General features: G+C 35.6%; 1 protein-coding gene across 1 annotated transcript; it reads left to right on the top strand.

Moving 5' to 3' along the window:
• Nucleotides 1–15,677: 15,677 nt before the first annotated feature.
• LOC131609798 (uncharacterized) lies at nucleotides 15,678–26,531 on the top strand. Its single transcript, XM_058881591.1, has 20 exons — nucleotides 15,678–16,092; nucleotides 17,361–17,510; nucleotides 18,415–18,596; nucleotides 19,854–19,961; nucleotides 21,035–21,205; nucleotides 21,287–21,820; nucleotides 22,204–22,278; nucleotides 22,352–22,480; nucleotides 22,556–22,630; nucleotides 22,718–22,927; nucleotides 23,137–23,289; nucleotides 23,383–23,597; nucleotides 23,802–23,919; nucleotides 24,011–24,143; nucleotides 24,206–24,407; nucleotides 24,487–24,592; nucleotides 24,669–24,809; nucleotides 24,907–25,032; nucleotides 25,175–25,289; nucleotides 25,970–26,531. Exons 1-20 carry the CDS (start codon nucleotides 15,894–15,896, stop codon nucleotides 26,347–26,349), a joined length of 3,522 nt encoding a protein of 1,173 aa, XP_058737574.1. The 5' UTR covers nucleotides 15,678–15,893; the 3' UTR covers nucleotides 26,350–26,531.
• The last annotated feature ends 348 nt before the right edge of the window (nucleotides 26,532–26,879 follow it).

Below are 26,879 nucleotides of genomic sequence, written 5' to 3'. Positions count from 1 at the left end.
TTCAATAGTTTGTCTGCTTCATGATAATTGTGAAACTTGTGCCAACTAGTGTTTCATTAGTAAAACAAAATTCATAAATATTCTTTCAACGTCAACTTAAGACATAATTCACTCCAACTCCAATATTTTTACTCTACGACAAACACCTAATTTTCAATATTTAGGAAATAAAAAAGGAGTTTAATTGTGCTTGCGATGGTAACATGGCTATGATAATTATGGTATGTTATTGAAGTTGAAGAAGAAGACAGACGTAGCTTAAGATATGGTTTCAATATCAATGACATTTCGTAAGTTGTCGTTAGTATAAAGCAATTGCTTTGCCACACGAAATCTTTGGTTCTAGTATCGACCACATCTCCAACTGTAAAACCATTGTTTTCATGTACGTATGTGTGACAATTACAAACAACCAATGTGTTACGTGGCCAAATACATGATTTTCAAGGAAGGGCTTTTACCATCACTTAGTACAGTAATCAATTATAAATTTTTAACGTGGACACCTCAATATCCTTGAACCTAGTCGAGTATTTTTAATTAAATACTATTATTTAATGACACATCATTTTTTACAATTAATTTATTTAAAATAAATTTAAATTTAAATCAATTTAGAGTTTTAGACTAAAGGTTTCGGTATCCAATTATTCATTACGAATATTTAAGAATTTACCTATTTTTAATTAAGGTGAATAGAAGGGTTAGAAGAAACAACAAGGATACTTCTATGAATGTTAAAAAGAAGTAACATAGTTTTTTTAAGATTTTAAAGTACTTGTGAATTATAAAACAAGAGCATGTGAATTGTAAAAAAAAAATTAAAATGTTAAAACAAATGTTATAAGTGAAAATATTTAAGTAAAAAGTTTAAGTAAAAAGTTGAAGAAGGAGATGAGAGATAAAATACTGAAAATTTAAAAAAGATTAATGATAAAGAAGAACACATACATCCAAATCTATATTGGTTCAATTCAAACCACTTGACCTACTTACAATTTTTAAGAATATTACCTTGACCTACTTACAATTTTTAAGAATATTAACTTGAGTTTTTACTAATCACCAAAATTTATTAAATCCGCTTTTGGTTCAAAAATTATGAAAAAAATTCCTAAAAATATTATTTTTCTCATTTTACACTTCACATAATTTTTCAGAATTTTATTTTTTGTTTTACTATTTTTCTTTAATTTTTTCCTGCATTTTAATTAGTTTAAAAATACTTTTATGTACTAAAAATTCTGAAAAATTTATTATATGATTCAATGATGGTCTCTGAACTATGTTAAGTGACACATCAGCACCATTAGTACTACTTCAGCTTTTTTGAAATGGAGTTTGTGAAAAAGATTAACGGTGCACACGTTAGTTAATATAAAGGACTAACTTGCAGCGGAAACAACTTAAAGGACCAACTTATTACAATAAAATAACTTAAAACATTGGGTATATTTTTGCCTAGTATTTATACAGTGGATACTCTCTTAAAAATAAGTATAATCAGTGTATGAAAGTTTTTAAATTAAAGTGACATAGAAAAAGAAGACTATTAGAAAGGTTTTCAATCAACTTGTGTATTTTGCAAATAATCACATGGGTCCTGTATATAGTTGAGGTGTGATAAACTTTCACATATATGGAAATAATAAAAATGAAATGTTTAAGACTCATATTCAATTACTATGATGTTAATGAAGTTCTTAAAACCGTCAATTAAATTGTGGAAGATATAGAGACAACTTTTAGGAACTTGAGAGCGACTCCACTCAAATCTCAATAGGATGTGAAGAAACCTAAAGAGCTGCCAAAGGTGGCGGAAGTTAAGAAAGTTTCTCTGAACAACCAAAATGTGAAAGTTATTGAAACTTGTTGTGCGGTCATGCATGCTTTGTTTGATAATGTCTTTGATGGAGCATATTCACGCCGACATAAAAATCTTTAAGGAAGTTGGTCATTGATGCGAATTCACGTTGAACGTAAGATGATGGATGGGAAGTTGGTTCCCATATGAGGGATCAACCTGGCTTCATATACTTCTTTTTCCTATTTTGGATTATATGTGTTAGTTTACTTTTAATGAGACAAATTTGTACTAGACTTTAGCCCTTATGGTTATTCGTAAATGATGAATGATTTTCCTTTGTTTTGTTGCTCGTTATTATGCAACGCCTCGCTTATTTCCTAGAAGAACGAATTAATTGTTCTTTGTGGATCTATGTATTGTGCTAGTATAATTGTTAGTTAGTTTTGATGATGACAATTGTCAAACAAATTTTAAAGATGATAACTCCATAAGCCAAACAAATTTTGGTGTTGATAGTTTTTTTCAAGTATTCATAATGATAATTGTCAAAGGGTGAGTTGATACTAATTTTCTAGTAATTCTTGATGATGGCATATTATAAAGAAGAAGATATCTCAAGCCTCATCAGTCATATGATTTAAATTTCCATATGAAGTGCTAATCAACGTAGAATCAAACAGATGAACTTGAAGTCAGAATGTGAGAAAGTGTAAAAGCTCGCATGGTCCTGCACTTTGCGTCTAGGTTTGATCAGTTTAAATTATAAAATGACAAGAGTAAGTCTTTAGGTACTAAGGTAACTCACAATCACACACACACAAAAAAATTCTTTTCAAACTTTTTTTGATTTCATTAAGCTTCTCAAAATTAATTCATACATGTATGCAATTGATTAAGAAGTGTTTATAATCAATAAGGAAAGCTAACTCACTCTATAACTGATTAAGGACTTGGTCCAATCGATTAAAGCAATGATAAATGTCTTCTAATCAATTAGAAAGTCATTAATCAATTAAAGTATATACTTGTTTTTGAAGGATAGAAAAACACTTAGAAAGGGGGGGTTTGAATAAGTGTAGCTTTAAAAACTTGACAGATAAAAATAAATTGCACAGTTATTTTTATCCTGGTTCGTTGTTAACTAAACTACTCCAGTCCACCCCCGCAGAGATGATTTACCTCAACTGAGGATTTAATCCACTAATCGCACGGATTACAATGGTTTTCCACTTAGTCAGCAACTAAGTCTTCCAGAGTCTTCTGATCACACACTGATCACTCCAGGAACAACTGCTTAGATACCCTCTAAGACTTTCTAGAGTATTCTGATCCACACGATCACTCTAGTTACAACCTGCTTAGATAACCTCTAAGACTTCCTAGAGTATTCTGATCCACACGATCACTCTAGTTCCTTACAACTTAATGTAATCAATTCTAAGAGTATTACAATTGCTTCTTAAAAGCTATAATCACAAACTGTGATATTTCTCTTAACGTTTAAGCTTAATCTCACTAATATATTACAACAGCAATGTAGTGAGCTTTGATGAAGATGAAGATTCTGAGCTTTGAGTAGAACAGAGTTTCAGCAAGTTAATATGAGTTGTTTTGTTCAGAATCGTTAACCTTGCTTCTCATCAGAACTTCATATTTATAGGCGTTGGAGAAGATGACCGTTGAGTGCATTTAATGCTTTGCGTGTTCCGTACAGCATCGCATTTAATGTTATACGCTTTTGTCAACTACCTCGAGCCTTGTTCACGCTGTGTCTACTGACGTTGCCTATAATAGCTTTTAACGTTCCTTTTGTCAGTCAGCGTAGCTTGCCACTTGTACTTCCTTCTGATCTGATGTTTGTGAATACAACGTTTGAATATCATCAGAGTCAAACAGCTTGGTGCAAAGCATCTTCTGATCTTCTGACCTTGAAGTGCTTCTGAGCGTGATACCATCAGAACTTCAGTGCTTCTGATCTCATGTTCTTCTGATGCTTCCATAGACCCATGTTCTGATTCTGCTTCGACCATCTTCTGATGTCTTGCCAGACCATGTTCTGATGTTGCATGCTGAACCCTTTGAGACAAAGCTTCTGAGCGCTGAATTATGCATACTCTTTATATATTTCCTGAAAAGGAAATTGCATTGGATTAGAGTACCATATTATCTTAAGCAAAATTCATATTATTGTTATCATCAAAACTAAGATAATTGATCAGAACAAATCTTGTTCTAACAATCTCCCCCTTTTTGATGATGACAAAAACATATATAAATGATATGAATTTGCGATCAGAAAGAGCAGACGGCAAAAGACAAATTACACAGCTATAGCATAAGCATATGAATATGTCTCCCCCTGAGATTAACAATCTCCCCCTGAGATAAATAATCTCCCCCTGAAATAAATACTCGAAGAACTTTAATAAAAGACTTCCCTGATTATTTCGGTAGAGACGATCACATAAGCTTCTGTCTTTAGAGAATTCATAGCTTCTGACTTCTGCTTCCATTGGACAGCTTCAGAACTAGAATTTCTTTAGATCCCTAGAACACTCACAGCTTCTGATTCCTGCTTCCATCTGGGACAGCTTCAGAACTTGAATTTCTTTGATCTTCTGAACATTCACAGCTTCTGATTTCTGCTTCCATCTAGGACAGCTTCAGAACTTGAATTTCTTTGATCTTCAGAACATTCACAGCTTCTGATTTCTGCTTCCATTTAGGACAGCTTCAGAACTTGAGTTTTCTGGATCTTTAGAACATTCACAGCTTCTGATTTCTGCTTCCCTCGGATAGCTTCAGAGCTTGAATTTCTACCAACATCACTTCATGCTAGATTTGTATCAGAACATTGTTGAATGTACCAGAGCATCATCAGAGCATCTCTACATCCTGAAATGTTACAGAACAAAAACTAAACGACAAAAGTCAGCATGAACGAGTCAGAACATAAAATGTATATTCGAACACATGATATGTATTAGAGCCATATAGGCTAAAATAATGTATCAGAGTAAATAGAATTTTGTCAAAGAAAATAGACAAATATGGATCAAATTCTATTATCAGTGCTTCTGATTTATCCTTCTTTCTTGCTTCTGATTTCTGAAGCTTGACAGCACTCAGCTTGCTTCAGTTTCCATGAGCTTATTCTTTTTACAGAATAACACTTCTTATGGTTTTGCTTCTTGTGTTTGCTTTGAAGATTCTCTTCACTTCTTTATACCTGCAAAACACTTAAACCATATAGAACTTTGCAGTTCTTGTTAGTAAATGTGTGGGAGCTTTACCCAGCAACTGATAGAACTGATAGATTAATCAAATCATTTATCATTTATCTTCTCCCCCTTTTTGTCATAACATCAAAAAGAATGTTTCAAAAGATTCAGATGAATAAAACGACAAATAAAATCACTGGAATGTAAAACCAAAGAAACTTTTCATTGATAATCAAAAGAGATTACAAGAGAGGAATGCAGGAAAACAGATGCAACAAGGAAAGAAGACTAGTAAGACCAAAGGACTAAGATCCTAGCCTACGCAAAATCCGCGCCAGAACATCATGAATCCCGTCAGTGCTTGTAGCTTGCCTTGCCATGAAGGAGCGAAACTCAGCATTGGCTACTTCTTGCGCGTCCAAACGAGAAGCCAGCATAGCTTGATTCTGATGAAGAGCTTCCAAGGTCTCCATCAGAGCTGAGGTTTCACCAGAAGAAGAGGCACCTGAATTTCTGCCAAAAGGGACAGCAATCTCAGCAGGGTGATCTTCTGGGAGATCTTCAGCTTGTGCATCTTCCATTTCCTCATCTGAGTCTGACTCAGAAGTAGCCTTAGCATATTCTGGTTCAGGCAGCTCAGAAGTTCCATCTTCCAACGCTTGAAGAATAGCTGCTAGGTTTGTTGGAGGAGTAGGACCAGCAACTTCAGCAGGATAAACCACTACTGGAAAGACCATGTGAGGTGCTTTTTCAGAAGGGTTCATTCTGAACCAGTTGAACAGCCACTGAAAATCTCCAGTCAGCACAGGAAACCATGGTCTCCACACCACGATGTCTCTGCAGAGATTTTCTTCTTCCAACTCATCTGCTGGTATCTTCCCCTCAAGAACACTTCTGTTCCTGATGAGATGGTGATAGCTGCTTTCACCAACTTCCAACCGAAGACCACGAACACCAGGAGCTTCAGACATAATCCTTCTCTGAGTGTCTGTAGCCTTAGCCAGAAAATCCTGACGAAAGGTATCCCAAAGGTTGCTTGTAGCATACTCATCCAGATGGTTAAGGTGAGCAGCACCCAGAATCTCCAACCAGCCATTTACATCAGAATGTAATAGCTCCAGAAATGATTGAGTGGTAGGAGTTGGAGGATTGACAGTGAACCTGGAGTCGGGAAGAACAACACTATAGGGATTAGGTGTTCTGGTGGGAAAAGGGTGTGAGAGAGATGAAGAAATATCTGATGGATGGGTTGAAGGAGAGGAGATATCAGATGGTGAAGAAGGTGGTTCCGAGAGGATGAATGAGGAGGAAGAGGTGGTGGAGGTCTGTGAAGAGGGAGGTGATTGAGGGGTACCGTCAAGGGGTTGATACACACGTCTAGAGTAATTTACAGACATCATAGCTTCAAACGGGTTCACTTTGAGAGGGTCATAGGTGATCCTTACTCTTTTTGGTTTGGTTTCTGGTTCAGCAGTTGCCTTTCTCTTTTGTTTCCGATCATTATCTTGATTCCCAGAGCTTGACGATGGATTCATGATGAAGTTGCAGATATTGGAAACTGCTAGGGTTTATGATATGAATGCAAAGAGAGAGAACGAAAAAGAAACTGAATGCAAAGTGAGAGAAATATAAGAGGGAAAAGAAACGTTTGAAGAATATAAAAAGAAAACTGAAAGAGAGTAAATGATGAAGAGCATTTAATGTTACGTGACGTGAGGAGAGATAATAATGACAAAAGACGTGATTTGCACAGTTACCTAAGTAGACGTCCCCTCAACTGCACGCACGCTTGTCCAGGAATAGTGAACACGTGTTTACCATCTGGATAGCCAGTTACAGCTTTTTTTTGCTTTTAAAGAGATTCTGAATCAACTTAGACAATGAAACGTTAGTAATAGCTGAATCTCAATTTCTAATTGATTACAATCAGAACTTCTTATAAAAGAAATTTCATTTCAGAAGATACTCATACATAAGAACTTCTCATCTTCTCATTCTGGGCTTGTTTCTGAAGACCCATTTTGTACCTATTATATTGAATCCATCTGGTCTAGGAACAAGATCCCAAACATCATTCCTTGTAAACTGATTCAGTTCTTCTTGCATAGCAATTATCCAGTCTGGATCTTCTAGAGCATGATCAACAGAAGTTGGCTCGATCAAAGATACAAGGCCTAATTGACAGTCTGCATTGTTCTTAAGGAATGCTCTTGTTCTGATTGGATCATCCTTCTTTCCAAGAATGACATCTTCTGAATGATCAGAGATGAGTCTGGATGATCTTCTGACAGATGGTTCTTCAGAAATGCTTAGATTCTCCAGAGAAGCTGATACTTGATCTTCAGATTCTTTGCTTCTGAGAAGCTCTGCTTCTGATGCGTTGCTTCTTGGCTCAACAACTTCTGATATATCAATATCCCAATCTGCAAAATTATCAAACTGCTTTGGTTTTTCAGAACCAAGCTTATCATCAAACCTGATATTGATTGATTCTTCTACAATCAATGTTTCAGTATTGTATACTCTGTAGCCTTTTGAGCGTTCAGAATATCCAAGAAGGAAACATTTTTGTGCTTTGGAATCAAACTTACCAAGATGATCTTTAGTGTTCAGAATAAAGCAAACACATCCAAAAGGATGGAAATATGAAATGTTGGGCTTTTTATTCTTCCACAATTCATAAGGAGTCTTATTTAGAATAGGTCTGATAGAGATTCTATTCTGAATATAGCATGCAGTGTTTATTGCTTCTGCCCAGAAATGCTTAGCCATATTGGTTTCATTGATCATGGTTCTGGCCATTTCTTGCAGAGTCCTATTCTTTCGTTCTACAACTCCATTTTGCTGTGGAGTTCTAGGACAAGAGAAATCATGGGCAATACCATTTTCTTTGAAGAATTCTTCAAAGGATCTGTTCTCAAATTCACCACCATGATCACTTCTGACCTTTATGATTTTACACTCTTTTTCAGATTGAATCTGAATGCAGAAATCAAAGAACACTGAATGAGACTCATCCTTGTGTTTCAAGAATTTTACCCACGTCCAGCGGCTATAATCATCTACGATGACTAATCCATATTTCTTCCCTCTGACAGATGCTGTTTTGACTGGGCCAAACAGATCAATGTGCAAGAGTTCTAATGGCCTTGAGGTAGAAACAACATTCTTGGACTTGAATGCAGGTTTGGAGAACTTGCCCTTCTGACATGCTTCACAAAGAGCATCTGATTTGAATTTCAGATTAGGGAGTCCTCTGACAAGATCCAGTTTGTTAATCTGAGAAATCTTTCTCAAACTAGCATGACCTAATCTTCTGTGCCAGACCCACTGCTCTTCAGAAACAGACATAAGACAAGTCACCTTCTGACTCATAAGATCTTGCAGATCTGTCTTATAAATGTTGTTCTTCCTCTTGCCTGTAAATAGGATTGAGCCATCCTTCTGATTTACAGCCTTGCAAGACTTTTGATTAAAGATTATATCATAACCATTGTCACTCAATTGACTGATAGATAAGAGGTTATGTGTTAATCCTTCTACAAGAAGTACATTAGAAATGGAAGGAGAGTTACCAGACTTTATAGTTCCAGAGCCAATTATCTTGCCCTTCTGATCTCCTCCAAACTTGACTTCTCCTCCAGACTTAAGAACCAGGTCTTGGAACATAGACCTTCTTCCTGTCATGTGTCGTGAGCATCCAGAGTCCAGGTACCACGACATGTTGTGCTTTGTCCTTTTTGCAGCCAAGGATATCTGCAATAGGAATAATCTTATCCTTAGGTACCCACATCTTCTTGGGTCCTTTCTTGTTAGATTTTCTCAAGTTCTGATTGAACTTGGGTTTAACATTGTAAGCAATAGGAGGAACAGCATGATAATTTTTAATGTGAGTTTCATGATATTTCCTAGGTTGTGTTACATGCTTTTTGGTGTGTGTTATGTGAAAACTTTGAGCATGTGAGGTGTGCCTAATATCATGGGAGTGGCCATACTTGAACTGATCATACAATGGCTTGTATGTGAATTTCATTTCATCAACAGGTTCAAGTTTGTATGGGGTTTCACCCTCAAAACCAATGCCGACTCTTTTGTTTCCAGACACAGCATATATCATAGAAGCTAGCTGACTTCTGCCAATACTTCTAGATAAGAACTTCCTGAAACTTAAATCATATTCTTTCAGAATATGGTTTAGACTAGGAGTGGATTTTTCTGAATCAGAAGGAGATCCAACATTATTGGATAATTTTAAAAGTTTTTCTTTTAATTCAGAATTTTCCAACTCAAGCTTCTTTGTTTCAAATTCAAATAGCTTTTTCAGCTTTTTGTATTTGAGACTAATCTGAGACTTGAATTCCAGAAGTTCTGTTAGACCGGAAACTAACTCATCTCTAGTAAGTTCAGAAAATACCTCTTCAGAATCTGATTCTGATGTAGATTCTGATCCGTTATCTTCTGTCGCCATCAGCGCACAGTTAGCCTGCTCATCTTCAGAGTCTGAATCATCTTCTGACTCATCCCAGGTTGCCATAAGACCTTTCTTCTTATGAAACTTCTTCTTGGGATTTTCCTTCTGAAGTTTTGGACATTCATTCTTGAAGTGTCCAGGCTCATTGCATTCATAGCACATGACCTTCTTCTTGTCAAATCTTCTGTCATCAGAAGATTCTCCACGTTCAAATTTCTTTGAACTTCTGACGCCTCTGAACTTCCTTTGCTTGTTCTTCCAGAGTTGATTTAGCCTTCTGGAGATCAAGGACAGTTCATCTTCTTCTTCAGATTCTGATTCTTCAGGATCTTCTTCTCTAGCCTGAAAAGCGTTAGTGCATTTCTTGATATTGGATTTTAATGCAATAGACTTACCTTTCTTTTGAGGCTCATTTGCGTCCAGCTCTATTTCATGGCTTCTCAAGGCACTGATAAGCTCTTCCAGAGAAACTTCATTCAGATTCTTTGCAATCTTGAATGCAGTCACCATAGGACCCCATCTTCTGGGTAAGCTTCTGATGATCTTCTTTACGTGATCAGCCTTGGTGTATCCCTTGTCAAGAACTCTCAATCCAGCAGTAAGAGTTTGAAATCTTGAAAACATCTTTTCAATGTCTTCATCATCCTCCATCTTGAAGGCTTCATACTTCTGGATTAAAGCGAGAGCTTTAGTCTCCTTGACTTGAGCATTTCCTTCATGAGTCATTTTCAAAGACTCATATATGTCATAGGCCGTTTCCCTGTTAGATATCTTCTCATACTCAGCATGAGAGATAGCATTCAGCAAAACAGTTCTGCATTTATGATGATTCCTGAAAAGCTTCTTCTGATCATCATTCATTTCTTGCCTTGTCAGCTTTACGCCACTGGCATTTACTGGATGTTTGTAACCATCCATCAGAAGATCCCATAGATCACCATCTAGACCAAGAAAGTAACTTTCCAGTTTATCTTTCCAGTATTCAAAGTTTTCACCATCAAATACCGGCGGTCTAGTATAACCATTGTTACCGTTGTGTTGCTCAACAGAGCCAGATGTAGATGCAGGTGTAGACTTTGCAGTTTCATCAGCCATCTTTTACTGAAGCGTTTTTCTCTTCCTGAATCTTTTCTAAACACGGTTAAGTGCTTGCACCTTAGAACCGGCGCTCTGATGCCAATTGAAGGATAGAAAAACACTTAGAAAGGGGGGGTTTGAATAAGTGTAGCTTTAAAAACTTGACAGATAAAAATAAATTGCACAGTTATTTTTATCCTGGTTCGTTGTTAACTAAACTACTCCAGTCCACCCCCGCAGAGATGATTTACCTCAACTGAGGATTTAATCCACTAATCGCACGGATTACAATGGTTTTCCACTTAGTCAGCAACTAAGTCTTCCAGAGTCTTCTGATCACACACTGATCACTCCAGGAACAACTGCTTAGATACCCTCTAAGACTTTCTAGAGTATTCTGATCCACACGATCACTCTAGTTACAACCTGCTTAGATAACCTCTAAGACTTCCTAGAGTATTCTGATCCACACGATCACTCTAGTTCCTTACAACTTAATGTAATCAATTCTAAGAGTATTACAATTGCTTCTTAAAAGCTATAATCACAAACTGTGATATTTCTCTTAACGTTTAAGCTTAATCTCACTAATATATTACAACAGCAATGTAGTGAGCTTTGATGAAGATGAAGATTCTGAGCTTTGAGTAGAACAGAGTTTCAGCAAGTTAATATGAGTTGTTTTGTTCAGAATCGTTAACCTTGCTTCTCATCAGAACTTCATATTTATAGGCGTTGGAGAAGATGACCGTTGAGTGCATTTAATGCTTTGCGTGTTCCGTACAGCATCGCATTTAATGTTATACGCTTTTGTCAACTACCTCGAGCCTTGTTCACGCTGTGTCTACTGACGTTGCCTATAATAGCTTTTAACGTTCCTTTTGTCAGTCAGCGTAGCTTGCCACTTGTACTTCCTTCTGATCTGATGTTTGTGAATACAACGTTTGAATATCATCAGAGTCAAACAGCTTGGTGCAAAGCATCTTCTGATCTTCTGACCTTGAAGTGCTTCTGAGCGTGATACCATCAGAACTTCAGTGCTTCTGATCTCATGTTCTTCTGATGCTTCCATAGACCCATGTTCTGATTCTGCTTCGACCATCTTCTGATGTCTTGCCAGACCATGTTCTGATGTTGCATGCTGAACCCTTTGAGACAAAGCTTCTGAGCGCTGAATTATGCATACTCTTTATATATTTCCCGAAAAGGAAATTGCATTGGATTAGAGTACCATATTATCTTAAGCAAAATTCATATTATTGTTATCATCAAAACTAAGATAATTGATCAGAACAAATCTTGTTCTAACAGTTTTAGGGTTTCCTTTTTTAGATTAGGGTTGATGCTTTTTTGAAGTAGGTTAATCGATTAAAACATATTTTAACCGATTATTCATTTATTTGGATCATGGATCATTTCCTTTTCAAGTCAAATGTTTTTCTATATAAAGGATGTTTATTCCAATTTCATTTTACATCAAATTTATGAACAAAAACCTATATACTCCCTCCGTCCCACAATGAGTGATCCATTTGGAATAAAATGATGTCCCAAAATGAATGACTCATTTCAATTTCCAATACACTTTTTTCAATTCTACCCTCTAATTAATAAAAAGTTCACAATTTCTAATACATGATAAGGATATTATAGTAAAGTCAATATTCTCTCTCTTACTTTTTTACCCTTTTCTTAATCTGTGTGAAATGGTGTGTTGGGTCACTCATTATGGGACGGGGGAGTATTATTTTACTACTCTATTTCTTTCTAAAATTCTATTTTCTCGAATTATCGTAGTGCTGAATGACTAAAAAGGTCTTGTGAGATTTGTGTTGTACTGGTGTTATGCTTAATCTATTTTATTCAATAGTGTGATTCTCTTATGTAGTATATTTGTTAATAATTTGAAGGTTACAAGCTAAACCTGAAACAAAATACTTAGTTGGAGGTTCTTGAGCTAAGCTTGTGCAAAAGTTTTATTTGTTGGTTCTTGAGTTAAGCCTGTGTAAATGCTCTATTTGTTATTACAAGGTTTGTGGGATAATATTGTGTAAGAGCTCCAAGTATTGTTGAAGGTTATTTAGGAAGGTCATGTAAAAGCTCAAAGTTGTTTTTAGTAGAACTCTCGAGATGAATCTCTAAGGGACAAGAGTATGTCAAATATTTAAACTAAACTTGTATAAATCTCTAGTGCAATCTATTTATCCCTTCTCTCTTTATTTTTTGTTGTTTATTTTATTTCGCTGTGTATCTCTCTTCTTCATCATCGTCTTTGTATCTTTTTTGTTGTAATCTCTCTGCTTATTTTTACATACTAATAAAATGTTTTCAAAAGTAAATATTTTTATAAATCATTTTCAAATTTCGAATATCCTAATTCACTCTCGCCTATTGTTTTTGGAGTCACATGGTAAATAAATGGCACTAGAGCCTAACGTTTATTATAAGACTAATCGTCTAAGGAGGTAGTGTGATGACATCAATTTGTTAACAAGATATTTTTCAGGAACACAACTCCACCGATTGATGGTGAAATGTTTACTATATGAAAAGAGATAATAAAAATATTTTTTTGATTATGTTGATTTGGAATTGTGGAATTTTGTTTCAGAAGGTCCTTTTGTTTATACTCATTTTGTTAATAAAGTAAGGAACAAACCAAGCTATATGTGGAACGTGCAAGAAAAAAGAAACGTGCAACAAGAGTTTCGAGCTAAGTATTTGATGATAGGTGCGCTAAGCACTAGAGAATACTATTATGTTTTTCTTGTAGCACTGCTAAAGAAATGTAGGGCCCTCTTAGTGAAATATATGAAGTTATAACTAAGATGGATAGAGAAAAGACGAATATACTTGTCCAAGAAATTGAGACACCGAGTGAAAATGAAGACAATCTTCAAGGATGGTACTCAAATATTTAAACTTTTGGAGTTAATCTAAAAAATTGTGTTTCTAATGAATATCTAAGATTCAAGATTTGGTATCAAAAATCTGATCCAACACTTGACTACTAAGATAGCAAAGCTGCTGACAATTTTCAAGATAGACCAAGTAATAAGAAGATCATTAAAAGACTAAAATAATTGATCTAATTACTTAAAGATGAGGAAAAAAACTCAGATACATCTGAAGAATCATCATCCAAATTACATGAAGAAACATTTGAAACATCGTCACCAAAAGCATCATATGAAAAGACTTTGGGATGTCAATTTGGCCCGTACCTTATGGATACCCGAAAAAAGGTCCATAACGGGTAGGGTAAAAACCCGCAAAATGAGTATGGGTACGGACACATGTAATTACCCATTAAAATAAGCGGGTATGGGTGCAGGTACGACCGTACGGGTACCTTACTACCCAACCCGCCCCATACACGCACTACATATATATATTATATAAAAAATGCACATTTATCAATTTTTATAAAATATATCCCGCTTAAACTATTACACATTTTAATAAAAATGTTTATATCTCTATTAAATTAGTATACATTTTAATAAAAGTGATTATTTATTTCTTAACTCAACAATAACATCCATAATTTTTTTTATATTGTTAAAAAAGCTTAAATTATATGATATTTTGTAATTAATTAATTTAGTTTTACTACAAACGCGGGTAAACGCGCACGGGTATGGGTATTGAGATATCCATAGGGTACGAGTACGAGTATGAACATTGGTGCCCACGCGAGTTTGAGCTCGGGTACGAGAATTTTTTCAGACCGCGGATATGGGGACGGGTACTATAGCATCCTGCCTAAATCATGCCCATTGCCACCTCTAAAAAGACTATAACAATAATTGGAGGATCTTCTAAAGAATAATCATTAGAAGAGTCATGTGAGGATTTTGTTTAATCATAGGAGAAATTTATAACGACATATGAAAAATCAGTTGAAGAAACATCTGAATCATCACCCGAAGATTCTTCTGATGATGCTGAAATTTATAACAACATATGAATAACCAGTTGAAGAAACATTTGAATCATCATCTGAAGATTCTCAAGTAGTACAATCTAAAGAATCAATAAAAGAAATCATATAAGGAGGTAAGTTTTTGTCTTAAATCTATTTGTAATAAAGACAATGTGGTAACTACTCTATCCTACAAACAATTGTTTGATTTAAGTGTTCAACTTAGTAAGAAAAATGATGAGCTTAAATGAAATATCGTAAAATTTCATAATCATATTAAAACTGTTGAAAGTGAAAATGATAGGATTAGTGCACTGTCGAAAAAGACGGGATAAGATTGATATTACCCCCTTAAGAAGTTAAAAGAGGAGAAAATGAGGTTTGCTTCAAAGAGATCAAAGGCTCAAGGGTCTCAGATTGAGTGTTATTGTTATGGGGAGAGGCCCACAACAAGAACTGTGAGGCCTAATTCGAACATCTTGATCTGGTCCTTTACCACGTATATTTACGTGTGATCGAGTCACCTCATTAACATCAATATCCTCATTGGGCCCACTTAGAGAGATAAGGATTCAAACAAACACATTATTAGTGGCCTTTGCTACCCCTTCCGACTCTCCATTAAAATTATTCAAGGATGTAGCTTCCTTTAACAAAAGTCCTGCGTCTTTTCTAATAGCTCCACAACTTTGTCCCCCTCTTCAGATGATGCGCTGACTTTTGTTTCTTGTGATTTGTGGATATTTGTTTTATACTTTAGAGTTTATTTTTTTTAATTATATTCTATTTATCATCTTAAAAAAGAGTTGGAGGGTGTTGGGTGAGGAGAGAGCGTTGCAGGATTATGCAAGAAAAATATATACAATTTTATTTTTATTTATAAATATATATGAAGTATGAAAAAATATTGAAGTCGAATTTTCTCCTTTAATTTCTTCTCTCCTATTATCTACTTCACACACTTTTATCTCTAATCTCTCTAATATTTTTTCACCCTTATTCTTTTTATCAATTTTTTTATTTTATTAATTCTATTATACTTGCTATGGAGAGGAAAGCATGGAAGAAAAGATCCATAGTAAAAAAAATAAATTTCCAATATCCAGACTAAATCAATGGTAAAACTTGACGGTGCACAAGCAGACTAATCCACATGTCTCCACTCAATAACTCACTCCCTGTAAACTATCCATTTTCCAACACAATCTTGTTTGTATTTTCTTTCAGAGTCTTCATCCTGACGCAATTCCAGAAAAATAAATTAAACTAAAAAGTATGAGATGTCACCTAACTAGCTAGCATCATACATTTGAAATTGCGACTTCACTCACCACCTCTTCAATTCAATGGCCTCAGATCAGAGACTCTAGGGTTTTGATCTGAGGATTCGTCATGGACGTAGAGAGATCATCACTCTGCAATTGCGTTGTCAACTTTCTCTTAGAAGAGAACTACGTTCTCACAGCATTTGAACTTCTTCACGAGCTTCTCGATGACGGACACGACGATCAGGCTATTCGTCTTAAACATTACTTTTCCGATCCCTCTCTCTTTCCGCATGATCAAATCTCTCGCCTCAACTCTCTCCGAGGTAACTCATCGCCATTCACTCTTTCGATTTCCGCATTTTTGTTGCTTCGGTCAACGCTGAAACAAATCGTGCGTGTTTTGTGCATTTTATTGATAAGATCTTTGGATTTGGATTGGATTGGATGATTGATATTTTGTGCGTATTTGTTAAAAGAGAAGTTCAATTCAGAAGCATTAGAATTCTCTAGCACTGGTTTTTTTACATTTCTGCTGAGCTATAGTGTTATAGGTATGTTATAAGTTATAAACAGTATTTGACAACAGTTTGTACTAAATAGTTTATTGTTATGCAAACTATAGAGAAATTGAGATTCTTTGATCTGAAATTCTTTATAATGATTTCTCAATCAGTTTTATGATGATGAATCATCTATTTATAGTTTTACGGTGATTTCTAAAATCTCAATCAGTCAGTTAGTTATTACTCTATCTGTCTCATAAACAATGTCTTATTTGAACTATGTGCGGTTATTAAGGCTATGTTTGGATTTTGTAAAACGAACCAAGCGGAATTGAGTGGAACAGAGGGAAATGGAATAAAAATATCATTCTGTTTTTTGGTATTTCATGATGGAATAGAGTAATTTTTACATTTCGCCCAAATCGGACAAAAAATGATGTAAAGTGATGGAATGAGATGAAATGTCAAATGCATTCCATTAGGTTTCGCACCATTCAATCCTTTTTTAATGAATCCAAACAATGGAACATAAGTTTATCCCATTCCATTCCATCAATCCAAACATAGCTTAAGAAAATGATTTGATGTGTTGATTTTTATGATAAAGTTAGTTTCTTTCATTTACTAGATTATGTTTACTAATTATAGTCAGTGGAGTAGTTAAATAGAGTGAAAGTTAATAAATAAGAGTACAGTAGAGGAAAAATAATAATAAATATTGCATTGGTATGTTAGAGAGATATTCATTTTGAGACGTAGAAGAGAAAAAGTACAACTGAGACATTTTTACGAGAATGAGGGAGTACAACTGAATGTGGTGGTTACTCACAAGCTTATTATATGCTGTGAGGGGACTATGCAAGCTCTCATGAGATTGAGCTAGGCTATTTGTTTAATATCACAGAACAATAAATATTTGTTCATACTTCATTATACTATAGCACGCCGCTATTTGACAACAGTGTCCTCTACTTATAATCTAACCTGATCGATAAGAGCAGGTATGATATTTAGGTGTAGATTGATGTAATCCTGTACTTTATATGTTGATTATTTTTCTTCAACTTTTTTTGTATTTTGAAATGCAGTGGCAGATCCTCAAACTTTGCTGGAAGAGAAAGAAGCAGCTGTAGAAAAGTTAGCTATTAGTGATTATGAACTGCGTTTGGCTTTAGAAGACATCTCAAAACTCAAGAGTGAATTGCAGAAGAAGACAGAAAAAATTCATGAACTAAGTGGTATTGGCTTACACGACATTTTGACCTTTGTATCACTTATTTTTTATGTGATCATCATCTGGCCTTCAATGTCTTATGGTTTTTACATAATTATGTTGATGACTTTTATAATGAATGATGTGTTCGTTTTTATTTTCCCTTTCTCGTTAGCTAGAAAAAGAAACACTATTAGATAGGAAAGGGGGGATAGGAGAGAGGATAGGGAGTCGGGTCATCCAAAACAGAAAAGAGATGAAGAAAAACAAAACAGATAAAACCCCGACAAGAAACCACAAACAGGAAAACAATCCAAGGATAAAAAGGAAAAGAGAACCTCCACAACTTCCCATCGGTTAATCATCTTATACTTATAAAACAGCAAAGCCTTTTCCTTAAACAAAGTAGGCAACTTCATTGCTTCAGAAAACCTACTTGAACTTAAAATACTATAAACCTTAACATTTTTGCTGTTAGAAAATCATTCAGTCCTTATAAAATACACCCTACCTGAACTGTTTAAATGGTATCACTTAAAACTATCTAGAATTAAACTTTGGTTAAGCCTGGGCTAAAAGTTTCAGTGACCTCAATGCTAATGCTACTTCACTCGTTTTAAGGGAATTTGGCTTTATACTCTGCTTCTTTCTCTTATGATTTTCCCCCTAGTATAGATCAGATGAAGAGGAGTCAAACAACTATAGGTAGAGGAAGACTTAGAAACCTATAAAAGAAACTATTAAGAAGGATCTCCAGATTAACTAATTGGATAGAAATACGGTCTTGGATAGAACATTATGGCAGAATTTGATCCATGTATCCAACCCCACTTAGTGGGGATAAGGCATGATTGTTGTATAATGACTTGGAATACTTGGGATATTTTCCAGTTGTCACTGCTTTATGACATATTTCTTTTTGAATGCAGCTACGCAGTTTAGTGGAGATGCTTCAGTGAATGATGGGCAACAAGTTCATCAGCAAAATAATACTTCCTTCACCGATTTGGGTCCATTAAAGGATACTGAACGTCAAGATCTTAATTGTGCCGTAAAGGAATATTTGCTTATAGCTGGTTACCGTCTTACTGCAATGACATTTTATGAAGAGGTTGGTATTGCTGTATCGCCCTTTTTTCGCAACTTTATGATTTTATTTCTCTTTTGTAGTTTCTTTGGGTGGGGATGGGGGAACTTGCCATTCTTTCAAATCTGATTTTTTTGTCCATTACATGTTTCAGTAAGCAATTTGAAAATGTAGTAGTTACACTCCCAGTCACTGTAGTAACTCCCTCTATTGTATGGATCTGGAATCACTCAAATATAGTCATATTGTAGTATGTAAGGAGGGTGTTATGCTATTTTATTTTTAAATGGTTTTGGGCTAGTAGGCACCTTAATGTTAAGGAGGAAGCCTTGAGACAGTATCTTCTACTTGAGGTGGGTAGGGTATGGTGTGGTGCTTCTGCCTTGACAACATCGGGAATTTCCGTTCAAAATGACTTTTCTATTTTAACGTTATCCTTCTTAATTCTCAACCAATTGGTTATAAATATAAGAGGGGAAATAAATCCTGTATGTTGAAGGGAAATATTCAAAGATGCTTTCTACCCTTTGTGTTCTCTTATTTATACACTTTCTCTCTATAACCACCTGAACTAACTAACTAACTTCTATAACAACTCTTAACTACTTTAATTTCCCTTTATTCTATAATTCTAATACGGATTTTATAGGGCCGGGTTGCCCTTTACTTTAAGATAATATATTTCCCCCTTGTATTATCTCCTTTTCTTTAATGATCCCCATCCCCCAAAAAAGCAAAAATAAAAACTAAAGGAGGTTTCTATGGTACTTTCTTTTGTGGTATATATACTATCATTCTTATGCATTTTGATTTTGCTCCCGGATTCATTCAACAATCTTTCAAAAGTTAATATTCCAATAACATATAGTGTACCACACTGTTGAAATTATAGGGATTAAGGGTGCAATGGTGAAAGAGAGTAGAGACTCTAAAGAATAGTATTTGATAAATATCGTTTGTTATTTATACTCAGAATTAAGTGGGGAGAAAATTGCAATACAATTAAGTGACGAGTAGAGATCAAAAGATGACCAAAAGAAGCAGGGGTTGCACATGAATTACCAAAGAGTAATACACTAGGGACTATTTAATAAAGAAATGATTGCTAGTTTGGATACAATCCAACATACCCGTGGTTATTTTTCGTGTGTAAAACATCATAAATTCTATCAAATTATATATGGTGGTGAACATGTTTATTCGATAAATAATATTATGTTTTCCCTTATTTGGTGCTTAATTTTAGTAATTTGTTATTCTACACTAAAACTATTCCTGTAGGTTACAGACCAGAACTTGGACACTTGGCAGAACACACCTGCATCTGTACCTGATGCCTTGCGGCATTATTATTATCAGTATCTTTCATCAACTTCAGAGGCTGCTGAGGTGACTCTTTACATTAAATAAGCAAGCTGTTTATTGTGTACCACCAAACATAATAGATTGTACCCCTTGTTCTGGCAAATTGGCTTCTTTTCTAATGTCATTCCACCACTTGACTTCTTCAGATTACCATTTTGTGGGTTTTATGCCTTGCATTTTCGAGTGTCTGCATGCATATTAGTTCATGGGCTTATGTATTTAGGTTATTAATAAGATATTGGTTATGTCTGCGTGTACAGGCCTTGATTAATCTTATCCTAAGAGTAGTCAATAGCGGCGCTATCCTGCTATAATGGTGGCCTGCTGCTATGGGAAGGTTCTTAGCGATGCAGAACACTATAGTGGCCGCTATAGGGTAAATAGCGGGATAGCGGAGCAGAGCAGTTCCCGTCCCGGAGTGGTTTTTGGCCCGCTATCCTTTTCCTTTATAAAAAACCGAAATTACCCCTGAAATTTACAACGTTTTAAGGATAATTTTGGGTTTTTCAATTAAATTTGAGTTGAGACTCAACCTTAACCTTCCTTCATAGTCAGTTATGCACTTTAAGAGTCATGTGAGATTTGATTTATGAATATTTTATGAGTTGAGTTATTTCTTTAATTTTACATTAAATATATGTTTATAATTATTATATGCAATTCGTCCAAAAATGATCAAATAGAACGGTGATCCCGCTATACGCTATCCCACTATCCCACTTTTGGGGTCGGCCGCCCCGCTTTGCTATGCGGGAATGACTACTCTGCTATTATAGAAATATTAGTGTTGAGAGCCACAAGCTAAGTCATTCTATCCCTTTTCTAAACAATAAATATACCTCTTCTCATTAGATGGTATCCTAATCCTAAAACCAAAATTTCCAGATAGCCTCCCTATATCCTCAATTGCTTGTCATATCTCACTCCTGACTCTTCTTTTGAGGCTTCTATTGTTTTTTCTATTCTTGATTTTGTCTACTGTTATGCTTGATGAGATATGTTTCAGAGGCATTGGTTGTTTTGAACTGACTTTTAATTGTTCTTTTGAATTTTTTTAGATAAATTCAAGTTAATCTGAAATCCACATGGAAATGCAGGAAAAATTTTCTCTGCTTCAAGAGAATAAAACATTGCTGAATTCAAATCAGAAGCTGAAACTAGAAAAGGAAGCCTTGTTGAAGAACAAAGATTTGACTGATGCTCAAATTGGAACATTGACAAAATCCTTGGAGGCAATGCAGAAAGATATTAGAGACAAAGAGAACCAGGTAGTTCATTTTTAGTTTCGATGATTCTGTCAAACAGCATTTGTATTTATAAAATTGTGATATACCAATTGTAACTTCCAGGTGCTAGTTTTAAAACAGTCCTTGGAGCACCAAAGAAAAGAGCTCAATGACTGCAGAGCTGAGATCACTTCACTGAAAATGCATCTTGAAGGGTCTCTCTCAGGAAATAATCTGGTTGTCAAGGAAGTTAATAATGTTCAGTCTCAATCTTTAGAGAAGTATGAGGAAGAAATTAAGAAATTGCAGGTGGAAATTGACTCGCTGAAGGAAATGAATGTAAGAGCTCCTGAACCTGGAAGTTATGTTGGTTCTGAAATTGAAAATTTACAAACAGATGATAAAGTTATTGAGATTCATGAAGACCAAGATTCAATCTCAAATCCTGTTGCCGTGGTGGTTGGTGCTGTACGCAATGAAGATGCTCAATCATCAGCTGTTCAATCTCTGACTGGGAAAGCAAACAACGATGAAGATACCTTGCCTAAATTATTTAATGCTATAAATACAAATAGTGCTTCTGAAAATATCAAAAACGACTCCAAACAAATTGTTGGTCAACATGAGGACAGTAGGTTACTTCAAATATCAGACAGTGTAAGTGATGAATTAATAGATTGGAAAAGAGAAAGTTCATTATACTCTTAGCTTAATGATATCTGTATACATTATTACTTGTTGGTTTTATATGATATGATTTACTTTTTTGAAAAAGTTGTTGAGACTGAACAATTGGGAGTTGTTTTGGTTAAGGCTTGATCTAGTGTTAACATTGGTGAACTGGAAAGTACTATTTTTGGTTTTATTACCTTACTATGTAGCACTTTTGAAAAATATAGAGATGAAGAATCTCTTCCCTTTCATCTGACAGAAATGATGATGAACTGTCATGATGGCTAAATGTTAGCCAAGTAGATTTGTCTGTCCAAATCAATTCTTAACTGTGATATTCCATTCTTATATATGTTCAATTTTGACAGGGATTAGGAACAGTTCAGATACTTGCAGATGCTTTGCCTAAAATCGTTCCTTATGTCTTGATCAATCATCGCGAGGTTGGCTTTCATATAAATCTGTTTCATTTGTTCTCTGTCACATGAATGTTGAATAAGTTTTGTTTATTTGTAGGAGCTCCTTCCTCTAATAATGTGTGCTATCGAGCGCCACCCAGACAGCAGCACTCGAGATTCTTTGACCCACACATTGTTTAATTTAATCAAGCGTCCTGATGAGCAGCAGAGACGAATAATAATGGATGTATGTTGTGCTGTTTTCCTTACTTCTTCTAGTGAACGTCTGAATACAATTTGAATTTACCTGTCATCTTTTCAGGCATGTGTCAACCTTGCAAAGAATGTTGGAGAGATGAGAACAGAAACAGAATTGCTTCCACAGTGCTGGGAACAAGTAAATTTGTGCCTCACTTTTCAACTTACCTTTTGCCTTTATAAAACGTCGACCGGATTTTCAGTTTTTTGGTCTTGTGCTTATTAGATAAGTCACATGTACGAGGAGCGTAGATTGCTCGTTGCTCAGTCATGCGGAGAGCTTGCAGAATATGTACGGCCGGAGATTCGCGATTCTCTTATTTTATCTATTGTGCAGCAACTAATAGAAGACTCTGCCAGTGTTGTTCGAGAGGGTGCAGCTCGAAATCTAGCTATGCTGCTTCCACTTTTCCCAAACATGGATAAATATTTCAAGGTCAGCCTCACTATATTTGCTTCGAGGCAGTCATGGAGAAGGTTTCTGACCTGAGACTTGGCTACAATGTAAGCTATAGAACAAGCTAACGAAAAATGGTCTAGGGAATGGAGCCTTTTACCTTACCATATAATATGACAACTTTTACAGAAAAGTAATAATGAAAATTAATATTTGCTCTAATTCTTTTTTTCACCTCTTATTTATAGGTGGAGGAGCTGATGTTCCAATTAGTCTGTGACCCGGCTGGAGTGGTGGTGGAAACTGCTCTCAAGGAATTGGTTCCTGCAGTTATAGAGTGGGGAAACAATTTAGATCACGTTTTGAGAGTTTTACTTTCTCATATTTTAAACTCAGCTCTGGTATTTGTTTTTCCTTGTATCCTCCCGTTCAGATTAACAATTTTATTATTTATCGAAATATTTTCTGAGTGAGATTTTTTTCCTAATCCGCAGCGTTGTCCACCTCTTTCTGGGGTTGAAGGGTCTATAGAGTCACATCTCCGTGTATTGGGTGAAAGAGAGCGCTGGAATGTCGATGTTTTGTTGAGAATGCTGATGGAAATACTTCCTTTCGTGCACCAAAAAGCATTTGGCACTTGTCCCTTCTTGTCCACCACAGAAACTGCACCAACTGTGTTATCTATCCCATTGCTTGAATTGTATGCCAGGTAAGCTTGGCGAGAACAGCTGATTTTGAATAATGCCATTAGGTTATTTAGAAGAGTCAATGCCACTGACAGTCTTGACGTCATTGATTCATGTTGTGATGTTTGTGTATTCCAAACATGCAATTTATGCATACACTAAACGACAAACCATGCATGACCACTCGATCAAAGCTGGCTGATCTTTAATGGTTTCCCTTTTGCTAGGGAACAAGTTGAATGGGTTACATTTGAGTGGATGCATGTTGAGTGTTTTCCAAATTTGATACAGTTGGCCTGCCTGTTGCCACAGAAAGAAGATAATTTACGGAGCAGGATTTCAAAGGTCGCTCTGTCTTCCCTTTGAATTTTTCAAATTTTTTTGTATGCCTTGACCAAAATTTGAGTTTTCGCTGATATAACTCATGTAAATGCAGTTTTTGTCATCTGTTTCTGAATATTTTGGGGAGTCGTATGTGACATGCATAATGCTGCCAGTATTTTTAATTGCAGTAGGGGATGATGCGGATTTGACTTTTTTTCCTACTACGATCCATTCAAGAATTAAAGGTAATATTTTTTCCCTGTGAATTTTTTAAATAATCGCTTCATATTTGACCGTTCACTTGTAGGTTTGAAGCCAAGATCTGCCATTGCTGATAGGCTTTCTACAATGTGTGTCTTACCGCTTCTGTTAGCTGGTGTTTTGAGTGCTCCTGGAAAACATGGACAGTTAGAAGGATATTTAAAAAAGCTGCTTCTTGAAGATAGTTCCATGCAAAACCGATCAACCAAGCACACTCCTGAGATTATTAATGCTATCCGCTTCATTTGGTTTGATTACCACCACAAACATTTTTAAAATTTTATGTATTTTTGTCCAATATTCATTATGAGTTTTCTTTATATGCAGCACATGTGAAGAAAACCATGTCATGGTATTTAATATATTGTGGGAAATGGTGGTCAGCTCTAACATAAGCATGAAAATAAATGCTGCACATCTGCTGAAAGTTATTGTAAGAGTGCTTCTCTCTTAGTTTCTTGATGCATCTCATACAAATGCGTAAACTAAGACAGCTTCTTAATTAATAGGTGCCATATATTGATGCAAAGGCTGCTTCGACTCATGTTTTGCCCGCTCTAGTTACTCTTGGATCTGATCAAAATCTGAATGTGAAGTATGCCAGCATAGATGCATTTGGCGCAGTGGCTCAGCACTTCAAAAATGATATGGTATCTTCTAATTGTATTTCTCCCTGGTTCCTGTTGAAGTTATGATGTTAATGCAGTTCTTCCATTCAAATTCCTGATCAAATAAGATATCTTCCAGATTGTTGACAAGATACGTGTTCAAATGGATGCTTTTCTTGAAGATGGTTCTCATGAAGCTACTATTGCTGTTATTCGTGCGTTGGTGATTGCTGTACCACATACAATAGACAGACTTAGAGATTATATCCTTAACCTTATTTCTGGAAAAATGTTTGGAGAAGTAATTAATGTCCTGACATTTGTGTCTCATTTTTTGTCATTTGCATGTCATGTTGGCTTTCAAGGTCTCTGAAATAGTGTTTTTGTTTCCTTAACTTGACATACATCTTTTGTCCAAGATTTTCCAACTTACAGCAATGCCAAATGCAGCAAAAGACTTAACGCGTCGACGAGAGAGAGCTGATGTATTCTGTGAGGCAATCCGTGCTCTGGATGCTACAGGTTTGCTCGTTTAAAAATTATATAATCTGGCAAGCCTAAATCCTTTACGCTCTTTCTATGGTGTTCACATCAAGGTTTGATTGATAGTATTAATGTTTTGAATCTGTACCAGATAACCATCAAGGTTTGATTGATTAGTATTAATGTTCTGTGTTCTGTTATCTTATCAGATGTAAATATGTAATCTACACGTGAAGCTATCAGTTTTCTAGTCTTTCCATAGCCCAAACAGTATCTGTAGTGTATGGATCTTTTTAGCCTTATGTGTTGTATTTAATCTAATTAATTGAACTCCAAATCACTCTTTTATTCATTTGTTAAAGTCTCTTCACTTTTTTTAATTGAAAATATGACTTCATAGGAAAATTACAATGCAGAAAGAAATCATAAGACATCTTCCAAAACGGAAATATTATACTTTTTGATCCATTATTTGTCAGTTTTGCACCATTGTTAATCAAAATTCGTACGCCTTTCAGTCATTTTCCTCTGATGACAAATCATTTGTAATTTCAATTTTATTTTACACGCCACCAGTAAGCTAGAGTCTACAACCACAATATTGTTTGTAAAAGTCAATAAGTCATAGTAACAAGTTTTAATTTCACAGAGATGTCACTGATTGTTGCCATTTACTTCTTCCCTCGAGTATTTTTAATTCCTATTTTCTCTTCTTGCAGATCTTCCGGCAAATAGTGTTAGGGACTTCTTCCTACCTGCAATACAGAATCTCTTGAAAGATTTGGATGCACTGGATCCAGCTCACAAAGAAGCACTTGAAATTATTATGAAGGAAAGATCAGGGGGAACTTTTGAGACTATTAGCAAGGTAATGGGTGCTGCTCATCTTGCGCTTCCAACATCAGTTAGCAACATTTTTGGTGAGGGTGGGTTACTCGGAAAGAAAGAAACCACTGAGTCACCAACCGAGGCAGTTGTGTCCCCCAAGATCGCCACTCCACCAGCAGAGGACACTAGATTCAGACGTATCATGATGGGAAATTTCAGCGACATGCTTCGTGGCAAAGCAAAAGCCCAAGAGGATGGTCAGAACCAATAAGATGCATTTGCCCATAGCAGTTTTGTGCTTAAGCTGTTTCATCATGAGAATGTCACTGTTTCCCATATGTACAACAACCAGGACTTGGGACACTAAGTGAATTTCTTTTACAGTGTTGTTTTTGAGATAGTTAGAGTATGAAAATATGAATAAATAGTTTATTACAGTTTTTGATGCCAAAATTTGTGGATGTGCTCTAATAGGCCATGTGTCAGGGGACAGGAAAGAGATTTTGGTGGAGAGCATTTAGTAAATGTGAATTGTTCGTTAAATTTTCATGCTCAATATGTGATTTTCTCACATTTTATGGTTTGGGATGTTTTAGAAAGGGGATTACTTCTCCCAATCTAAGGAATTCGGAAATGTACTTCTGGACGCACCCTATTCTACACTCAATCCATTTGCAAGTGAGTAGACCTTCGTTTCTACCAAAAATTAATATGGAAGTGTATCTCTGTATAATTTACGCCACACCTCAGGACGACATAGCAGTACAGGAGGCAGCGAAGGAACATGGGGTTTTGATATAC

The sequence above is a fragment of the Vicia villosa genome, linkage group LG6, assembly GCF_029867415.1.
Source record: "Vicia villosa cultivar HV-30 ecotype Madison, WI linkage group LG6, Vvil1.0, whole genome shotgun sequence".
In the NCBI taxonomy this organism is placed as follows: Eukaryota; Viridiplantae; Streptophyta; class Magnoliopsida; order Fabales; family Fabaceae; genus Vicia; species Vicia villosa.
This window is presented reverse-complemented; position numbering and strand designations above follow the sequence as displayed.

Bases quoted from the DNA above. Each gene is read 5' to 3' on its own strand.
- LOC131609798 (XM_058881591.1), top strand. From the start codon at position 15,894: ATGGACGTAGAGAGATCATCACTCTGCAATTGCGTTGTCAACTTTCTC. The intron at 24,408-24,486 runs GTTTGATTACCA...CTTTATATGCAG, and splicing joins AATGCTATCCGCTTCATTTG to CACATGTGAAGAAAACCATG. The intron at 24,593-24,668 runs GTAAGAGTGCTT...CTTAATTAATAG, and splicing joins CACATCTGCTGAAAGTTATT to GTGCCATATATTGATGCAAA.